The sequence below is a fragment of the Mustela nivalis genome (genome assembly GCF_964662115.1).
Source record: "Mustela nivalis genome assembly, chromosome: 13".
NCBI classification, from domain to species: Eukaryota; Metazoa; Chordata; class Mammalia; order Carnivora; family Mustelidae; genus Mustela; species Mustela nivalis.
In genome coordinates, this window is record NC_139032.1 from 30794658 (window position 1) to 30814490 (window position 19833).

General features: G+C 37.6%; 1 protein-coding gene and 1 long non-coding RNA gene across 34 annotated transcripts in view; both read right to left on the reverse strand.

Moving 5' to 3' along the window:
• The window catches only part of LOC309847296, a 202222-nt gene that overhangs the window by 129438 nt on the left and 52951 nt on the right, over positions 1–19833 (reverse strand). The gene's annotated exons all lie outside the window — the stretch shown is intronic.
• Positions 1–19833, reverse strand: part of CDC14B (cell division cycle 14B) — a 107920-nt gene that overhangs the window by 54364 nt on the left and 33723 nt on the right. For 22 of the 33 annotated variants that reach the window (XR_014302378.1, XR_014302380.1, XM_082697244.1 and 19 more), the window contains exons 2-4: positions 4006–4096; positions 3382–3457; positions 603–695 (exon numbers count right to left, since the gene is read on the reverse strand). Coding sequence is in view for 30 of the 33 variants with exons in the window: in XM_082697244.1 (XP_082553370.1) it covers positions 603–695; positions 3382–3457; positions 4006–4096 (260 nt within the window). In the remaining 3 variants the exon portion in view is untranslated. Of the gene's footprint in view, positions 1–602; positions 696–3381; positions 3458–4005; positions 4097–5441; positions 6015–19833 lie in introns of those variants that run through there. The other 11 variants (XM_082697260.1, XM_082697265.1, XM_082697259.1 and 8 more) reach the window with 6 other exon arrangements.

Genomic DNA, 19833 nt, shown 5'->3' on the forward strand with positions numbered 1-19833 from the left:
CTCTGAGTGTCTTATGTAACCTATATAGTATGTAAAACTTGACCTACAACACTGACTATGTCCTCATGCTAGACGCTTTCATGAGAATGGAGAGAATCCATGAGAATAGATCTAAGAGTCAAACCTTAGTTAGGAAAAAATGGACTATATTCAAATTATAAAGTACTCTTACCTCATGTGACACACTTTGATGTTTTTCTAGAAAAAAAAATCAATTATTGCTCCTGACTCCACTTTCACAACTTCACTAAATGGATCATAGGTTTATAAAAACACAGCTTTGGGGGCATTATCTTCTAACCTTAAGTGTTGTAACACATACTGTTGATCAATTTTTTTAAAAATAGGCTTTTTAAAGAGCAGTTTTAGGTTCAGAATAGCAAAGCTAAGTAAAAGGTACAGAAATCTTCCATATACTCTGTCCTTCCAAATATGCACAGTCTTCCCTGTTGATCAAATCTTAAAAAGCAAAACATATTCTTTCTGGAAAGAAATCAAGATATTATCTTAGAAAAAGTAATTTCCAAATTCCAACTGCAATTTTAAGTACCACTGTTGTATACATTTTCACTAATATGTTGGGAAATCAGTTAAATACTTACCATATAACATCCAATAAGGAAAGCAGCATTCGCTTGTTTTCTCTGATCAGAGCCAGTAAAATGAATAATTTTCTTCCTCATCATTGTGATGGACTACATAAAGATAAACAGGTGTTAGTATTTTCTCTTTAATTTCAAGTTTTCTATAACTTCATTTTGTGATGAAGACAAATTTCAAACCTTACAATGTATAGGCATTCACCTTAGCAAGATCTTTAAAATGATAAACTTTGATATCCCAAAATACCATGTACCTTCCCATAAAAGAAATGTTTTTAGATTAGGATGAAAGTACAGTTAAGGAGTAGGGAGGGGCTTGGAGTATAAGCTCTTAAAGAATACACAAGATGCTGGAAAAGGCAGTGGGAGACTTTGCTTTCCTTCTCCTATTTTGCGTTCTAAATCAATTCCCAAAACGATTATAATTAAAAGGGTATATTAAAACAGGCAGAAATAACTCATTCTGTTAGAAATCAAGATGATGAATGGGGTAAGAGGGTAGGGGGAGGGTAGAGAAGAGATAACAGAGCAAAAGTGGACTCTTACTTGGTGATGTTAATGTTGTTCTTGATTTGATAACCAAGGTGATTACCTACATATATTCAGTTTGTGAAAATTCATTGAACTGTGCCCTCAAGATCTGTATCTATTTCTGTACTTCAATAAAAAGTTAAATAGAAAGGGTATGGAATTTAAAAACCCAAAAAAGCACATGATTATAGTTAGCACCTCCTCACCTGTATTTCACTAACATGAGCAGAAACAGATTCAGGTAAGCATAAGGGAAAGGATATATTCAGTTCAAAAAGCACACATTTCTTGATTTCTGTGAGTCAATGATGTACGTGTACATTATTTTCCTTTAGTTGTTTCCAAAGAATAAGAGATCCAAGTTGATTTCCAAAACCCAACCAGCCATAGAAGAACACAAGCACAAGACACTTTAATTCAAACTCTCAACACACTTTTGTCACTAATTGAATAGGCAGTAATGTTTCCATCAGGTTGGGTGGTCAACACCCTGAAAGAAGTTGTTTTGGTAAATGACAAAAAGTTAAAAGAAGAAAAAGAAAAAAAAAAAGGACCGATTCGTCAATATATTCTTGGTTGAGTCAAAGAATAAAAGGTGGAGTACAGGAAAGGAAAAGAAAAGTCTTTCAAAATTAAAGCAAAGAAACACAGGCGGGTGGCCTCAGGGAGGAAATTATTTTTAGCTTCCCAGCCCCGTATGAACAAAAGACCAGCCATTAGCAACTGGAAAAAAGAAGGAGGGTGTGGCCATAAATATACAAGACCATAAACTTATATTCCTATTCAAGAGAAAAATAAAGTCCAGAGAGAAGAGTCTCCATCTCTACATAAATCTGTAGGGCAAACACATATAATACAAAAAAGAAAAGGCAATGCTACAACTTCCATTTTGCAAATTAGTAACTCCTTTGACAGGTGCTTCTAACATTTACAATGGGGAATTTTAGGTTTGATTCTCAAGGGAAAAAAAAAATCTGCCTTACTCACTCATAAATTTGCGATATAATTTAATTTTTAACTGAAAATAAATTATAGACACCTGGATGGCTCAGTCGTTAAGCATCTGCCTGCAGCTCTGGTCATGATTCCAGAGTCCTGGGGTCAAGTCCCACATGGGGCTCCCTGGTCAGTAGGAAACCTGCTTCTCCCTCTCCCACTCCCCCTGCTTGTGTTCCCTCCCTCACTGCCTTTCTGTCAAATAAATTAATAAAATCTTAAAAAAAAAAAAAAAGAAAATAAATTTTATTTCTTTCTGTGTACTAGGATGAGAAGTAATCAATTGGATAAAGCTGTTTTTTAAGAAATATCTACCCTTAAATCCAGTATTTTCTACTTTAGAATTTACAGTGACTAATTTGGACTTGCTAAGCAGTACATAAACACTTTTTATTGATGTGACCGTAACTTAGAAGTTTTTTAAATAAAGGAATGGGGTCTGAGATCAAAGTAACAGAAATATACTTTTGCAACTCTCATACACAGTCTTAAAGAGAGGCTGTTTGCCCCTGCTTTCCTTGCTCCTTAATGTATATATAAAGGTGGGGGTAAGGAGTCACAAGGAGTACAACTATCATGGGAGATTAAAGATAGAATGGAAGTAAGATGAGCCAATACTCTTTATAAAGTAATAAAGCACTCTGTCAAAGTAAAGGCAGAAAAAACAATAACCAAAGCAAGGGAAATTTCTCTTGTTAGGTATCAGTTCCATTAGATCAGATAGCAAGAGGTCTCACTTTATTAACCAATTTCTACTTTGGCTTTTCAAGTATCTGAGCATTACCAATCCAAACCAGAACAAAATGACCCAATCAAGCTTAAACCATTCAGTCAAAACTCTGAACAAGAAACATATATACACTATTATTATTTAAAACAAAAATCACATTGGGCGCCTGGGTGGCTCAGTGGGTTAAGCCGCTGCCTTCGGCTCAGGTCATGATCTCAGGGTCCTGGGATCGAGTCCCGCATCGGGTTCTCTGCTCCGTGGGGAGCCTGCTTCCTCCTCTCTCTCTCTGCCTGCCTCTCTGCCTACTTGTGATCTCTCTGTGTCAAATGAATAAATAAAATCTTTAAAACAAAACAAAACAAAACAAAAATCACATGTATGTCCCAAACAACACTGCAGTGAAAAATAACTTTTTTTTTTTTTAAAAATAAAAAAGAGAGGTATGTTTTTCTTTCTTTTCCCTCCCCAGAATTGGGCTAACAATTATTACCTAAGTCAAATTTTAAGTAAAAAAGATTTTACCTTTAATTTCTTATTTATCTTGCAACAGTATCTGTAAACCATTGCCAAATTGAGTGGTCCAAAATCTGCGTAGAAGCTTTAAAAATGAAAAACAAAAACATACATATACATTCCAGATCCTCTAAATTTTATAAATGCCTTTTTGGAACTACAATATCTAACTACGACAAGAATGCATACACCAAACTGTTATCGGTTAACAATGTTAATGATACTGCTGTACTAGTGGTAAACTAGTGGTATTCTGGTAAGGAATGTCTACTAAAAAATATAACAAGGGCTACAGTGCTTAATTCCAGCTTCAATAATATCTGACTAAAAAAGCTGTTTTCCCACACATTTTCCCACATTTTACTTATAACTATACTAGTTTATATCTCATGTGTACTTTAAGCTGCTAGACTTCAAATATAACTTGTTAAATTTAGGAATGTTCCTTCATTTTGATATTTGCCCTAAGGGTCTACTTTATTACCAAGGGTTATACTACCAAGAAAAAAGTACTTGGCAATTATCAATCAACAGATTTGTAATTTTCCAAGGCTATTCTATTTACAAACATACCTTTAGATTCTTCAAAATAAAAAAAATTTACTAGCAATCATTTAAAAAAGCAGTACTTACTTCTCATATTCAAGTTCATTATCTATGCTGAAATAATGTACATTTGATGAACTCTTTGGTCTGCTGTAGAGAATGGCAAAACAAAGGCGATCTGAAATGGAAAAATTGCAATGTTCCTTCCTTCAGGTTATTAAAAAAAGTTTCATATATCATGATGCAACTCTTTTCAGATTAAGTCATATTTTTATTTTTTTCATGCATGGTAAGGGTGCCAATGGGTAATTTCAAAGTGTTCAGCTATTTTGGTGGGTAACAATAAATAAGCAACATTTTTAAAGGAGAAATTGTTAAAATCATAAATCTCAATAGCAATAAGTAGTTTTTCACAGCAATATGGCTAGGTTTCTAGAGGAACCTCTCATTACAAAACTTTGGTTCCCCTGGGCTAAGAAATTTCAGCAAACAGCATCATGCATTGGATAGGCAGATTACTTGCGCTGTTTCAGTAGGTTTTCAAGCCATCCTAAAAAAAATGGTTTCAATAGGAAACTATTTTTTTAAGTAGAAGCTAAAGAATGCTGTCAAAATAGCTGCAAAATTAACGTTTGCTTCTGTAGAACACAAACAACAAAACAAACCATAAGTTTATTCAACTATTCTTAGGGATCACTACTTTTGTAGTTATTTTTACAATTAGACAAATTACCATTACAACAGAAGCAATGAGAGGTTTCTCCAAGATGAGTGAGATGAACTTGTGTTGCATAAATGCAGTCAGGCTGCTGTGACGTTTAGCAAGAATGGTAAGGAGCAGTAATGCTCAGAGGCTCCACCCTTCCTCCCTTGCCTCACCCCCCAAAAAGTTGCCTTAAAATCCACGGTGAAGCAGTCACCTGCGATACCTACTAGTGGTGCTAAATAGTGCTAATAGAATACTTATTTACACTCAGATTGTAGCAAAATCAAGTATAGCCTTCAAAATAGTTTAAAAGAAACAATGCCAGCTGGCATCCGTTCCCCAAATGGTAATTTAAACAATTTTTGTCTGCAGTTCAACTCACACAATTGCCGTGTTTATTTCCTTGCAAACTCCTCAACTGAAATGTCTCGTAACCACAAACACTCAAACAGATGACGGAGCTGATTCCTTGCTAACCACAAATGACCCTTGATCCCTGTGCACAGAGTGACCTAGGATTCTGCTCCCGTGGGTGAGTAGGGGCAACTCCTCTGCCAGCCAGTGGTGGAAGGACACCAGGTTCCCAACTGCACACATCTGTGCGGATTTGCCCCAAAGCAAGACCGCGCCTGGGGACAAGGAGTCCCGGGAAGCCACCCACGCCCGTGAGACAGCATCGGCCGGGCCCAGAAGTTGAAGGGCGGCTCTTGGCCGGTAGTAGGTGCCTCTTCGCCTCCCCTGGCACGGCCTGACACCCCCTAAATACGGCTGTCACAGCCACTCCCGGGACAGGCAAGCCCCGCGCCACCCCACTCACCTTTGATCACCTCCACCACCAGAGGGGTCCCTGCGCCCTCCCGGCTCATGATTCCAAAGCATCTGGAAGGCGGGGCGGAGGGGAGGACCGGGTGGCCAGGGAACAACCAGCCGCTGAGAGAGGAGGCGCCGCGACCACACCCCCAAAGTTTAAAAAAACAGAAAGTTTAAAGGGCCGCGCCCAAGGGCAGGGCACAGCGACGCCCCTCGGTCACCCTCCACAGGGCAGACGCGGGCCAGCCAACCCCGGAAGTTCAAAACTTCTCAAACGTCCCCAAACGAAGCAGCGAGGGAGTGGGACGCAGACCAGCCCCAGCCGCTCGGGCTGAGCGTCGGCCCGATATTCTGCAGCTCCAGGCCAGGCCCCGCAGCAATTCTGCACTTGAAGTCGGGGCCTGCAGCAAAGCGCGGGAGAGGGAATGCCAGCCTCGGAAAACAAGCAGCTCCAAAAGCCATTAAAAGGACTTGTCAGAAGAGACAGGCTCGGTGGGGATCTGCCAAGCGAAGAGAGGGCCCTCCTACAGCCGCGCACTCAGCTGCTCTCGCCGCCGCCGCTAGGGGGCGCTCTGGCCAGTCCGGGTAGAGGAGGCAGGGTGGTGGGCCGGACTTCGTCCTGTCCTGGGTCAGGTTGGGTCCAGACCCTCTGGATGCCGGCTTGCGCCAGTGCTGGCATCTCATCTAAAATGGGCTTTCCAAAAACGGTTCCAGATTTAAAGGTAAGCCTAAAAACTGAGAACAGGCGTTTCTTTAAAGGCCTCAGGAAAGCCCTGGGATGGTTGAAAAATATTCGGACAAAATACGAAGCATCATACAATATGAAGCATCCATTTAAAGTATTTTCTAAATCTGTTTAACTGTTTAGTCTCAAGTGAAAAAAAATTATGATACAGTGTGTGTATGGTCCGGATTTTGTTACATATATTGGTGCAGGGGCCGTGGCTGGTTTTCGTTTCCCCTTGTTCTTTTTCCAAATTTCCTACAGAAAAACTATTGTTTTATCCATGAAAAAATTTGCAATGACTCTCCCTTACAGAGAAAAGCAATACAGTAACAACTCCTTCCCCTAAACTACTTATAGTCTCAATACAAACATACACATTATATTACAGTATATACATATTTGCCTCAAAAGTAAGCCTGTATACCTCCTAACCTTATTCTAAAATTTCTGGAGGGATCAAAGGCTTTAAATGTAAAAAAAAAAACAATGAATTATTTCTGTGCTCTCCGACTAGGCCTGTCTAAATGAAACAAAATCTAAAAGCCATAAGAGAATTAACTACTAAATTGATACACATTTTTAAAATGGTCTTCATGTCAAATAAACATAGTCAAGAGATAAACTGGAAAAATATTTTTAAAATTCATCTCATCTTGATGCTGAACTTCAAAATACAAACAAACTACAAGGTACTATTTTGCCTTCTGACTGGCAAAAATCAAGAGTTTGATAAGGCATCCTACTGGTGAGTCTGTAGGAAAACAGGCACTTTTACATTTTCTATGGATAGGAATATAAACTGGGACAACCTCCTTGAAAGGCAAGGAAGGGTAATTTGGCAAAATGTTCAAGACTGAAAACTGCAAGACTGCCAAGACAGGAGGCATCTAGGTGGCTCAGATGGTTAAGCAGTGACCTTCAGCTCAGGTCATGATCCCAGGGTCCCAGGTTGGAGCCCTACATAGGAGTCCCAGGTTAGTGGGGAATCTGCTTCTCCATCTACCCCTCCCTAACCCACCCTTCTTTTTTTTTTTTTTTTTTTAAGATTTTATTTATTTTATTTGACAGAGATTACAAGTAGGCAGAGAGGCAGGCAGAGAGAAAGAGAGAGAGGAGGAAGCAGGCTCCCTGCTGAGCAGAGAGCCCGATGCGGGACTCGATCCCAGGACCCTGAGATCATGACCTGAGCCAAAGGCAGCGGCTTAACCCACTGAGCCACCCAGGCACCCCCCACCCTTCTTGTATATCTCTCTCTCACTCAAATAAATAAAATATTAAAAAAAAAAAAAGATTGCCAAGATAGGCTCCTATTTAAATACTACCATAGTGTATGTATAGTATATATACTCATTTGTATGACTGTACATGAAATCTCGCATAGCAAATATCCAGAAGGAATACAAGAAACTGGTAGTAGTGGATGTCTTACAGAGGGAACCTGGGTGTTCAGAAACACAGAAGGGTAAGTGAGATTTATGCCTTTCTAAAAACTTTCAAATTCTGTACCATATATTACCTGTTCAAAATTATGAAGCTTTGAAAAGTGAACTTGCAAGCTAACAGTGTTTTTCCAAAGCTGATTCTTCATCAAGATACAAAACATGGTAAGCACAGTACAAGGCAACCTGGAAAATGTCCTTTGTGCACATTTAAAGAAGAGAACTAGTTAGTAACTTCTTTTGATTTCTACCTACATATATCTTGAAATCGAGTTTCTTTTAACAAATCCAAGTAAAACTGAGTATACCTAGAAGGAAGTGGGAAGAGATGTTTATTTTTACAGGGAAGAAAAAAAGAATCACTGGTTTTTGATGTCCAATTATCCTTGTAGAATATATTCTCAATACTCTATTGTTAGGATATTGCAATAACCTGTTACAGAGACTAGAGTGCTAAGATGAGAGCTATTTATTAGAAACCTGGAGCTAGAAACAGGGGTCTTTACAAAGTTTTGCTTAAAGGTTCATGATTAAAATATAAACCTACTGTAAACCCACATATCTTCCACTTAACGGTTCTGTTATCAAAAACAGAAAACCAAAGTTTTAAAGTAATAAATCTTCTTGCCTATATATGCCTGTCATATAATGTTGCCTCTCTTTCTTCTCTGGATAACATGATAACAGTAGAAGGAAATAAAATTTCACCATTTTAAAATGCTAACAAAAACTTTCAACATCCTCATGCCAAAGTTGTTTGTTTTGACTTGGCTTTTTGGCCTCCAATTTGCTAATTCTTCCTTTAATAACTATGTTAAATAAATGAAAAACATTCTCCTACATAACAACTGTAGATATTTGGGGATAATCAATCAAACAGAGGGCTATGATCTAAACCAAGTGAGAAATATATATAGGAGTCAGGTGGCACTGATAAAACAGTATATACCACTTTTTTTTTTTTAAAGATTTTATTTATTTATTCAACAGAGAGAGATCACAAGTAGGCAGAGAGGCAGGCAGAGAGAGAGAAGGAAGCAGGCTCCCTGCTGAGCAGAGAGCCCGATGCGGGACTCGATCCCAGGACTCTGAGATCATGACCTGAGCCGAAGGCAGCGGCTTAACCCACTGAGCCACCCAGGCGCCCAGTATATACCACTTTTTAAAAGAAAATTTTAAAAACTCTACTTGGACATAATAGACACAATGGACTTTCTACTATTTCTCTTTACCCCTGGAACTGAACTGACTTCACAGATCCTGGCAGAGCAGCTAGAGACATAAGCAGCTTCCCTACAGTATAAGGGATCTCACCACAAGAAAAGCAGAAAGGAAGATGCTTATACCTGTGGAACAAAAGAGAACAGGTAAAAAAAAAATAAACCAGTCTCCACCTGAGAGAGAAGGCAACAGACATCAAGCTCTCAATCTATATTAGTCATGCATCTTTGAAGGGAAGAAATGACCAAGGGGAGCAGAGGAAGAATGTTGAAAGCATGGATTTAAAAAAAAGAAACCATGACAGCAAGCTATTATTGAGAATTTAGTGCCAGGTATTGTATTAATATAAGTTCATTACAACCTATGAGGTAGATACTACTATTGCTACTATCAGTATTTTTCCAGGAAATGAAACCTAACCCCCTAAAGAAGCAAAGTGACTAACCTAATAAGCAAGTTCCCAAAACCTGTGGTAAAGTAGCAGAATTAGAACAGGACACTAGATTGAAGCCTGAGATTTCTAAAATCCCTGCCTCAGAGACTTGCCCTAATATAAAGCATGAATAATTAAAACAGTATTATTTTAGAACAGCAAAAGATAAATATGGACCTAGGCATATATGAAAACTTAGTAAATGAGGAAAATGATACTTCAAGTCAGTCACAAATAAGAGGCAAATATCTACATGTATAAAAAGAGAGTGAGATTCCCATCCTACGTATAATATAGAAAAAAAAAGATTATATAATTTTTAAAAAGATGTCAGATAACTATTAAAATATACTGAATAGTTTTATAAATGGGGAATTTCAGGGGTTCCTGGGTGGCTCAGTTGGCTAAGCATCTGTCTTTGGCTCAGGTCATGATCCCAAGGGTCCTGGCTATCTCTCTCTCTCTCTCTCTCTCTCTGTGTCAAATAAATAAATAAATATTTTTTTTAAATGGTGAATTTTCAAGCATTACACAAAACTCAGGTCATACAGGAAAAAAAACAGAGACTTAGGGGAAAATATATAATAAAGAGTTAATCATCACAACAGATAAAAATTACCTACAAAGCAATATAACAACCTAACAGAAAATAAAACTCTACAAAGGCTATAAATAGCCAATTCCGAAAAGTATACAGTCAATGGCATATGAAAAGAACACCTTCCCAGTGGCTGACTCATCATTTAAAAAACAAAAACAAACAAAAAAAACCCTATAATCATGAACAGATTACAGAAGAAAGCCACATGATTATCTCATTAAATACAGAAAAAGGAATCATTAAAACCAAGTCAGTTCCAATTAAGTCTTTGTATAATGACCCTAAAGGAGAACGTCCTTAACCTGATAAAGTGTATCTTCCAAATACCTCTACCAAATATTATACTTCATGCTTTAATTTGTAAGCCTCTCCCTGAAATTAAAAAAAAAAAAAAAAGACAACTCCTATCATTATAATAACTGGAGGTTCTAGATAATGCCAAAGAAAAAGAAACGAGAGAGAAGAATTGGAAAGGAGCCAGCTGTCCTTATTTACAGACAATCATTATTTTCCTAAAAAATACAAGAGAATCTGTAGGCAAACTATTAAATAACCTAATAAACTTCTGCAGAGTTTCTAGATATAGATGGTTAACATACAAAATCCAACATTTTTTTCTAAATATCTGTAATAACCAACTATGAAATACAATAGAAAAAAACAAGTGTATATCCTCTATGAATATATGGGAAGATACAGCAGATTTATAATTGGGAAGGTTCACTACCAAAAGATGGTGATTACCCTCAAAATAAAGGCAATTCTTATTAAATTCTCAATAGAGCTTTTTGTGGAATCTGACAAGCTGATTCTAAAATTAATCCAGGAGATCACAGGGCCAAGAAGAACTGAGACCACTTTGAAAATGAAAAGGTAAAGGGAGACATCTGGGTTGCTCAGTCAGTTGAGTGTCTGCCTTCTGATCAGGTCATGCTTTGGGTTCGAGTCCCACATCAGGCTCCTTTCTCAGCAGGGAGCCTACCTCTCCCTCTGCCTGTGTACACGCTCTCTCTGGCAAATAAATAAATAAAATATTTTTTTAAAAATAGTAAAACTTAAAATAATCTGACACAGACAAGAATAGACAAAAGGTAAAGACAAGAGCCCAGAAAGAGGCCACATATACATGGAAATTCCAGAGATGGAATTACAGATCAGTAGGAAAATTAAGAATATTCAATACATGGTATGGGGATAACTGGGTGTGTATACTGTCAGAGACGGCAGGAGGGAGAAGATCTGATCTCACATCATATGCCACCTAGCCCCAAAGAAGAAAAAAAAAAATCTCAGGTGGATTAAAATCTTAGATTTGAGAATAAAGTTTGAAAAGTTTTGGGGCGCCTGGGTGGCTCAGTGGATTAAGCCGCTGCCTTCGGCTCAGGTCATGATCTCAGGGTCCTGGGATCGGGTCCCGCATCGAGCTCTCTGCTCAGCAGGGAGCTTGCTTCCCTCTCTCTCTCTCTCTGGCTGCCTCTCTGTCTACTTGTGATTTCTCTCTGTCAAATAAATAAATCTTTAAAAAAAAAAATTATTAAAAAAAAAAGAAAAGTTTTTAAAGAAAATATGGAAAAACAAAAGCAAAGGGATGGATTTTTTAAAAAACAAAACATAAAAAGTACCAACTATAAAGCAAAAGTTTAAGAAATTTGGTCACAAAGATTTGATGCTTTGTTCAGTACAAGATCCCATAAACAAAAAATTTTTTCTTTTTAAAGATTTTATTTATTTGGGCACCTGGGTGGCTCAATGGGTTAAGCCACTGCCTTTGGCTCAGGTCATGATCTCAGGGTCCTGGGATACAGCCTCGCATCCGGCTCTCTGCTCAGCAGGGAGCCTGCTTCCCCCTCTTCCTCTGCCTGCCTCTCTGCCTACTTGTGATCTTTCTCTGTCAAATAAATAAATAAAATCTTAAAAAAAAAAAAAGATTTTATTTATTTGACAGAGACACAGTGAGAGAGGGAACACAAGCAGGGGGAGTGGGAGGGAGAGAAACAGGCTTCCCGCTTAAAGGGAGCCTGATGCGGGGCTCGATCCCAGAACCCCGGGATCATGACCTGAGCCGAAAGCAGACACTTAATGACTGAGCCACCCAGGCGCCCCCTCATAAACAAAATTTAAAAAGATAATTCACACACTAGAAGACAGGTACAATGCATAAAAGCAAAAGATGATTAGTATCAGAATTTACGATCCACTATAAGTCAAAGAGAAAAAAGATAACACCCCAATAAATATATGGGCAGAATATGGGAATAAGAAATTCACAAAAGAAGAAACCTTTTTCATTCTTCTTTTTAGGACCTATGAGTATAAGGATGGTTTTAGTCTATGCTATGCTTTGTGATGAACTGAGATGGTTGCTCAGGAAAGGCTATGGCAACAACTAACCCTGAAATCTTAATGTTCTAGTTTACTCCAACAGAGGCTTATTTCTTGTTGGTGCTACATGTGCATCATCGGTAGGGGGGTGGATGACATAGTCATCCAAGGATCCAGGATGACAGAGCCTCCATCAGTTAGCAGATGCACCATCTGGAATTTATCCTTGTAGCTGGTTGACCAATTAGCCAGTGACTGCTTACATAAGTAATTCCAGTTGCCTGCAGATCTAAATGCACACAGATATAAACCAAGTCCCATAATTTTACCAGTAATAATGCCTACATTTTAAACTTTATCTGTGTAATTCCCATGTTCCTGTATCAATCGGTCTGGAACTAAGGTAGGGAAAAGAGTAATTATATCTGAAGAGATCCCAACATCTTCCCCCAATGTTACAGTTGTCTCCATACTCACCTGTATTTCTGAAATATTTTATAAATGAATTTTTTAAAAGGAAGCCATTAGAAGAACTATGAAGGATTTCATACCTTCCAAATCACTAGAGCAAGAGAAAATAAAACTAAGAAAATGTGATCAAGGCACCAAACAGCTAAGAAAAATATGACAAACAGAAAACAGAGTGAGATGGTAAGAGTAAGTCCGAATATATTAATAAAGTATAAAACACTTAAATTCCTCTTTAAGACTTTCATATTGATTTTAGATAATAAAGACTACTAAAACAAAGCCTATAGGAATTTCATTTAAGTGAAAGGATAGAATATGGTACCCCATTTATTGCACTTCACAGATACTACAATATTTGCAAATTGAAGGTTTGTGGCAACATGGCATTAAGCAATCTCTTGGAGCCATTTTTTCCAACAGCCTTTGCTCACTTTGTGTCTGTGTGTCACATCTGGGTAATTCTTACATTTACATCAAACATTTTCATTATTATATATGTTATGGTGAGCTGTGATCTTTGATGTCACTATTGTAATTGTTTTGGGATACCACAAACCACATCCATATAAGATGGTAAACTTAATCGATAAATGTGTATATTCTGTCCACTCCACCAACTAGCCTTTTCCCCATCTCTCTTCCTCCTCCTCAGGCCTCCCTTATGCCTGAGAAACAACAATATTGGAATTGGCCTCTAAATGTTTGAGTGAAAGGACGAATTACACATCTTTCACTTTAAACCCAAAGGTAGAAATCACTAAGTTTGGTGAAGAGGGCATGTCAAAAGCCAAGATAAGCTGAAAGCTAGGCCTCTTACACAAAAAGCAGAGTTGTGAATGCAAAGAAAAAGTTCTTAAAGAAAATAAAAAGTGCTACTCCAGTGAACACATTAATGATAATAAAAGTGAGACAGCCTTATTGCGGATTTGGGGAAAGTTTTTGGGATATGGATAGAAGATCGCACTAGTCATAACATTCCCTTAGGCCAATGCCTAAGCCAAAGCAAGGCACCATCTCTCCAATTCTGTGAAGGCTGAGAGAAATGGGTAAACTACAGCAGGAAAGTCTGAAGCTAGCAGAGGTTGGTTCATAAAGTTAACAGAAAGAAGCCATCTCCATGACATACAAGTATAAGGTGAAGCAAGTTATCCAGGAGATCGAGCTAAGGTCATTAATGAAGAGGGCTATACTCAACAGATTTTCAACATAGATGAAACAGCCTTCTATTGGAAGATGTCATTTAGGACTTTCATAGCTAGTCAATGCCTGGCTTCAAAACTTCAAAGGACAGGCTGACTCTCTTATTAAGGGCTAACATAAATGGTAACTTTCAGTTGAAGCTAATGTTCCTTTACCATTCTGAAAATCCTAGGGCCCTTGAGAATTATGCTAAATCTACTCTGCCTGTGCTCTACAAACAGAAAAACAAAGCTTGGATGGCAGCACATCTGTTTATAGAGTATGGTTTACTGGATATTTTAAGTCCAATGTTGAAACCTACTGCTCAGAGAAAAAGATCCTTTCAAAATATCAATGCTCATTGACAATGTTCCTGGTCACTCAAGAGCACTCATGGGAGATGTACAATGAGATAAACATGTTCATACCTGCTACCAAAACATCCACAGTCAAGGAATCATTTTGACTTTCAAGTCAAAATTATTTAAGAAATACATTTTGCAAAGCTATATACATATAGCTGTCATACATAATGGTTCCTCCTATAGATCTGGGCAAAGTAAATCAAAAACCTTCTAGGAAGGATTCACCATTCTAGATGCCATTAAGAACATTCATGATTCATGGGAAGAGGTCAAACACCAACATAAACAGGAGTTTGGAAGAAACTGATTTCAACCTCATGGAGGACTTTCAGGGGTTCATGACTTGAAAGAAGTTAACTGCAGATGTGATGGAATAGCAAAAGAACTAGATTTAGAAGTGGAACCTGGAGATGTGACTGGATTGCTGCAAATGGATAAGGACTTGATCCTTATGGATGAGCAACACAAGCAGTTTCTTGAGATGGATCTACTCCTGGTGAAGATGCTGTGAAGATTGCTGAAATTAAATCAAAGGATTTAGAATATTATGTAACAGTTGATATAAGCAGCCAGCAGGGTTTTAGAGGACTGACTCCAATTTTGAAAGAAATTCTGCTAGTAAAATGCTATCAAACAGTACTGCATGTTATGGAGAAACCATTCCTGAAAAGAAGAGTCAATCAATGGGGCAAACCTCACTGTTGTCCTATTTTAAGAAACTGCCACAGCCACTCAACCTTCAGAACTACCACCATGATCAGTCAGCAGCCATCCACATCGAGGCAAGACTCTCCACTAGCAAAAAGATTTTGGCTCACTTAAAGCTCAGATGATGGTTAGCATTTTTTAGCAATAAAGTATTTTTTAACTAAGGTATACACATTGGTTTCTTAGATATAATGCTACTGCATACTTAAGAATCGGACTATATAGCTAACATAACATTTATATGCCCTGGGAAACCAAAGAGTTCATTTGATTTTCTTTATTGTGATATTCACTGTATTGCAGTAGTCTAGAACTGAGCCTGCAAAGATCTCTGAGGTATGCCTGTAGAATTCACACCAAAAAGAAATAAAAAGATGAAGATGTTTCATAATTAAATATATAACTACCAAGAGATTACAACAACATACATATTATGACAACAGATTTAAAATCCATAAAACAAAACTAGTGAAAATAGGAGAAATTAATAAATCCATAATCATAAAACACTAACATACCTCCAAAAAATAAGAAATTAGAAGTTTGATCTAGTAAATACAGAATACTGTTTCTAACAGAGAATGTAAACTTTGCAAATAGGATATGCACTTAAGTCATCATGTGTCAAGGTCACAAGGAAATCACAAGAACTTCCAGAAAGCAGAAACCATACATACAGCCACACAATGACCAAAATATAATACTAGAAACTTACTGATGAAAGGATAACACAACAAATCTATCTCTAAATAATGTGCAACACAGAGAAATTAAAACAGAATTCAACACAGCTATTTAATATTAATGTCAATAAGAATTCATATTAGGGACGCCTGGGTAGCTCAATGGGTTGGGCCACTGCCTTTGGCTCAGGTCATGATCCCGGGGGTCCTGGGATCAAGTCCCGTATCAGGCTCCTTGCCCAGCAGGGAGCCTGCTTCTCTCTCTGCCTCTGCCTGCCATTCTGCCTGCTTGTGGTCACTCTCTGACAAATAAATAAATAAAAATTTTTAAAAATAAGAATTAATATTAAAATCTGTAGAATATGGTTAAACACAAATCTGAAGAAAATGATCTGCCTACAAAATGTCTACTTGTCACCACCACTCATAAAAAAATAAACTGTACCTGATTAAAAAGCTGAACATAGGAATTCTGGTTCTCCACAGGATGGAGGACTGCATATTCTGACTCCCTTATAGCTAAATAGCAGAGGTGAGATATATATTGCTTTTAGGCTGGCCCATTAACTTGATGGTACAAAACCCTGCAGAATTTTCCTTCCCCTCTGACTAGCAGCACTCAAGATTATAGCCATAACACAAACCATTTTAGAAAACTGGCAGTGTCAAGGGGTGCCTGGGTGGCTCAGTTGGTTGGGTGTCCAATTCTTGGTTTCAGCTCAGGTGTGGTCTTGGGGCTAAGGGATAGAGCCCCACCTTAGGCTCTGCACTTGGCAGAGTCTGCTTGGAGTTCTTTCCCTCTCTTCCCACTCCCTGCTCCAATAAATAAATAAATCTTTAAAAAACAACAACAACAAAAGAGATGGGGCATCTAGATGGCTCAGTCAGTGAAGCCTCTGACTCCTGATTTCTGCTGAGGTCAGATCTCAGGTTGGTGAGATCCAGCCCTGCACCTAGCTCTGCACTCAGCAGGGAGTCTCCTCCTTGAGATTCTTTCCCTCTGCCCTTCCCCTCCCCGCTCCAAAATGGATAAATCTTAAAAAAAAAAAAACAAAAAAAAAAACTATGAGTGTCCATAAAAAATGAACATCACACATTTTGGTTTAGTAATTCTACTTCTAGATAGATATATATATATATATATAACAAAAACATATTCACTAAGAAAGATAAAAAAGAGGTTCATAGAATCATTTGAAATGACTGAAAACAAACCGATATTCAGAAACAGTAGACTGAAACACTGTGATACTTGCTTACAATGGCATATTAAATAACATAAGAATGAATGAATTACAGCCACGCACAATTATCACAGATGACCCTCACAAACACACTGTTTAGTGAAAGTAGCCAGACACAAAAAAGTACATATAATTCCATTTATATAGATTTTAAAACAAGACAAATCTTTGGCAATAAAAATTTGGATTATCCTTGGAAGAGTTAGTGATTAGGAAAGGCTACAAAGGGGTAGTTTCTGGGATATGGTGATGTTCTGTTTCTCAGTCTGTATGCTAGTTATTTACCCATGATGTACACAAGCTGTCTATCAAGTTGTTCCTTAAGTGCACATTTCTTTGTATTACTGTGTACTATGTATTACTATTACATGTGTATATTATTAAAATATATGAGTTCACTTATGTCATACTCAATAAAAAGTTATATATGTACTAGCTGTGCTCCACGAGCCTGGGTCACAAGAGTAAGTAGATTTAGAACAGATCTTACCTAATCAGTGATAGGTATATGTCATGAACACAAAATAAACCTTTGCTGGTTAAATTCCACTAAGATTTTGGAGTTGTAATCACAACATAATCTAGCCTATCCTTATACTTATCCTCAGATATTTAAGAAAAGTCTTAAAGTAAAACACAAAATGCAAAAGCTATAAAGAGAAAGGATTTGATAAATTTACAGAAGACACCATAAGCTATTTTTTAGAAAGGGGGTGGGGGGAGAGAAGAATACTGTAGCCAACCTGAAAAAATTGCAAAATAAGTACTTATACAAAATAAGTACATAATATTGTATTTTAACTCCATGTATAAAATAAATATGCACAAATGCTGATACAAATAAGTGATTAAATAAATGGAGAAGAGCCAAACCTTCCTTACAGAAGAATTCCAAATAAAATATGTAGATACTTTCCTCCAAGAGGTGGAGCTTAATCCCTCCCCTCTTTGCGTGAACTTAATGACTTGCTTCTAAAGAATATACTATGGAAAGGGGAAAATGGCAACTTAACAGAGGAGAAACCTGGCCAACATTACTTTAACCCAAGTGGTCATAATTAACCAGGGCTGTCATGTGGATTTCATGTACCCCCTCATATGATGTGCTAAGAAGGCCACTTTGCTGTGGTATTCATTCCAAAACCCAGTGTAATCATTAGAAAATATCAAACACACCTTAAAAACATTCTACAAAATGCCTGACCAGTACTCCCCAAAACTCTCAAGGAAATTGTCAAAGACTAAGATGACTAAGAAGATGACAACAGAAACAATATAGTAGCCTAGAATGAATCCTGAAATAGAAAAAGGACATTAATGGAAAAACTGTGGGTATCTGAATAAAGTCTGGCATATACTTAATAGCAACATACCAGTGTTAGAGTCCTAATATACCACAGTACTTCAAGATGATGTAGAGACAATTGTATTCGCCTATCTTGAAGCCTTATCCCCTATTAGGACTATATTGGAGATAGGGACTTTAAGAAAGTAATTAAACGAGGTCATAAAGATGGTGCCCTAGAGTAAAAGAACTAAAAAGAATTGGAAGAGGGACACCTGGGTGGCTCACTCTGTTAAGCATCTGACTCTTGGTTTCAGCTCAGGTCATAATCTCAGGATCGTGAGATCGAGCTCTGCGTTTGGATCTGCATTCATCGCAGAGTCTGCTATCCCTCTTCCCCTGCTCTCTCTCTCTCAAATAAGTAAAATCTGAAAGACTAAAAAAGGAAGGAAGGAAGGAAGGACGAAAAAGAAGTAGAAGAGATACCAGAGATGGGTCTTTCTCTCTGTGAACACAAAGAGTAAAAGCCATGTGAAGTCACAGCTAGGAAGAGAGGCTTCACCCAAACCAACCCTGGTGGCTCCTTAATCTTGGGACTTCCAACATCCAGAACCGGAAAAAAAAAATCGATTATTGTTGTTTAAACCACCAAGTCTGTGTATTTATTTTGGCAGCCCAAGGTAACTAATGCAGAGGGTAAAGTTGGAAGAAACTGAAACTTGTGAAGACTATACAGGAACTCTCTGTACTATCTTTGCAATGTTTCTATAAATCTAAAAAATTGCTTTTAAAAAAAGCAGCTGACTGGAAGAAAATATTTGTGACTTATGTAACAAAATATAAATATATATGTAAAATAAATATTAAAAAATGCCTATGAAAGGGGCGCCTGGGTGGCTCACATGGTTAAGCATTTGACTTTGTCTCAGGTCATGATTGCAGGTGTGGGGAGCCTGCTTCTCCCTCTCCCTCTGCCATTCCCCCTGCTTCTGTGTTCTCTCTCTCTCTCTGTCAAATAAATAAATAAACTTTTTTTTTCTTTTTTTAATGCCTATAGGAGCTCCTGGGTGGCTCAGTAGGTTAAGCCTCTGCATTTGGCTCAGGTCATGGTCTCAGAGTGCTGGGACTGAGCCCCACATCGGGCTCTTTGCTCAGCAGGGAGGCCGCTTCCCCCTTTTTCTCTGCCTGCCCCTCTGCCTACTTGTGATCTCTCTCTGTGTCAAATAAATAAAATCTTTTAAAAAAATGCCTATGAAAATTGCAAACAGTCCAACAGAAAACGGAATCAAATATAAAAAGGCAAGTCAGAAAACTAAATACAAATGACAAAAAAACCATGTGAAATGTTTAACGTAATTAGTTATTCAAAAAATAAAAATTATAAAACTAATCCTGTTTCACACCATCAAATCGGAAAAATATTTTAAATACTGGTATTTAAAATATGGCTCAGTGGGTTAAGCCTCTGTCTTTGGCTCAGGTCATGATCTCAGGGTCCTGGAATCGAGTCCCATTTCGGGCTCTCAGCAGGGAGCCGGCTTCCTCCTCTCTCTCTCTGCCTGCCTCTCTGCCTACTTGTGATCTCTCTCTGTCAAATAAACAAATAAAGTCTATTAAAATTTTTATTTATTATATTATTTATAATATAATTTTAATAATTTTTAATAAATAATTATTTATATTATTTATTGTAAATAAATAAATAAATATTTATATTATTT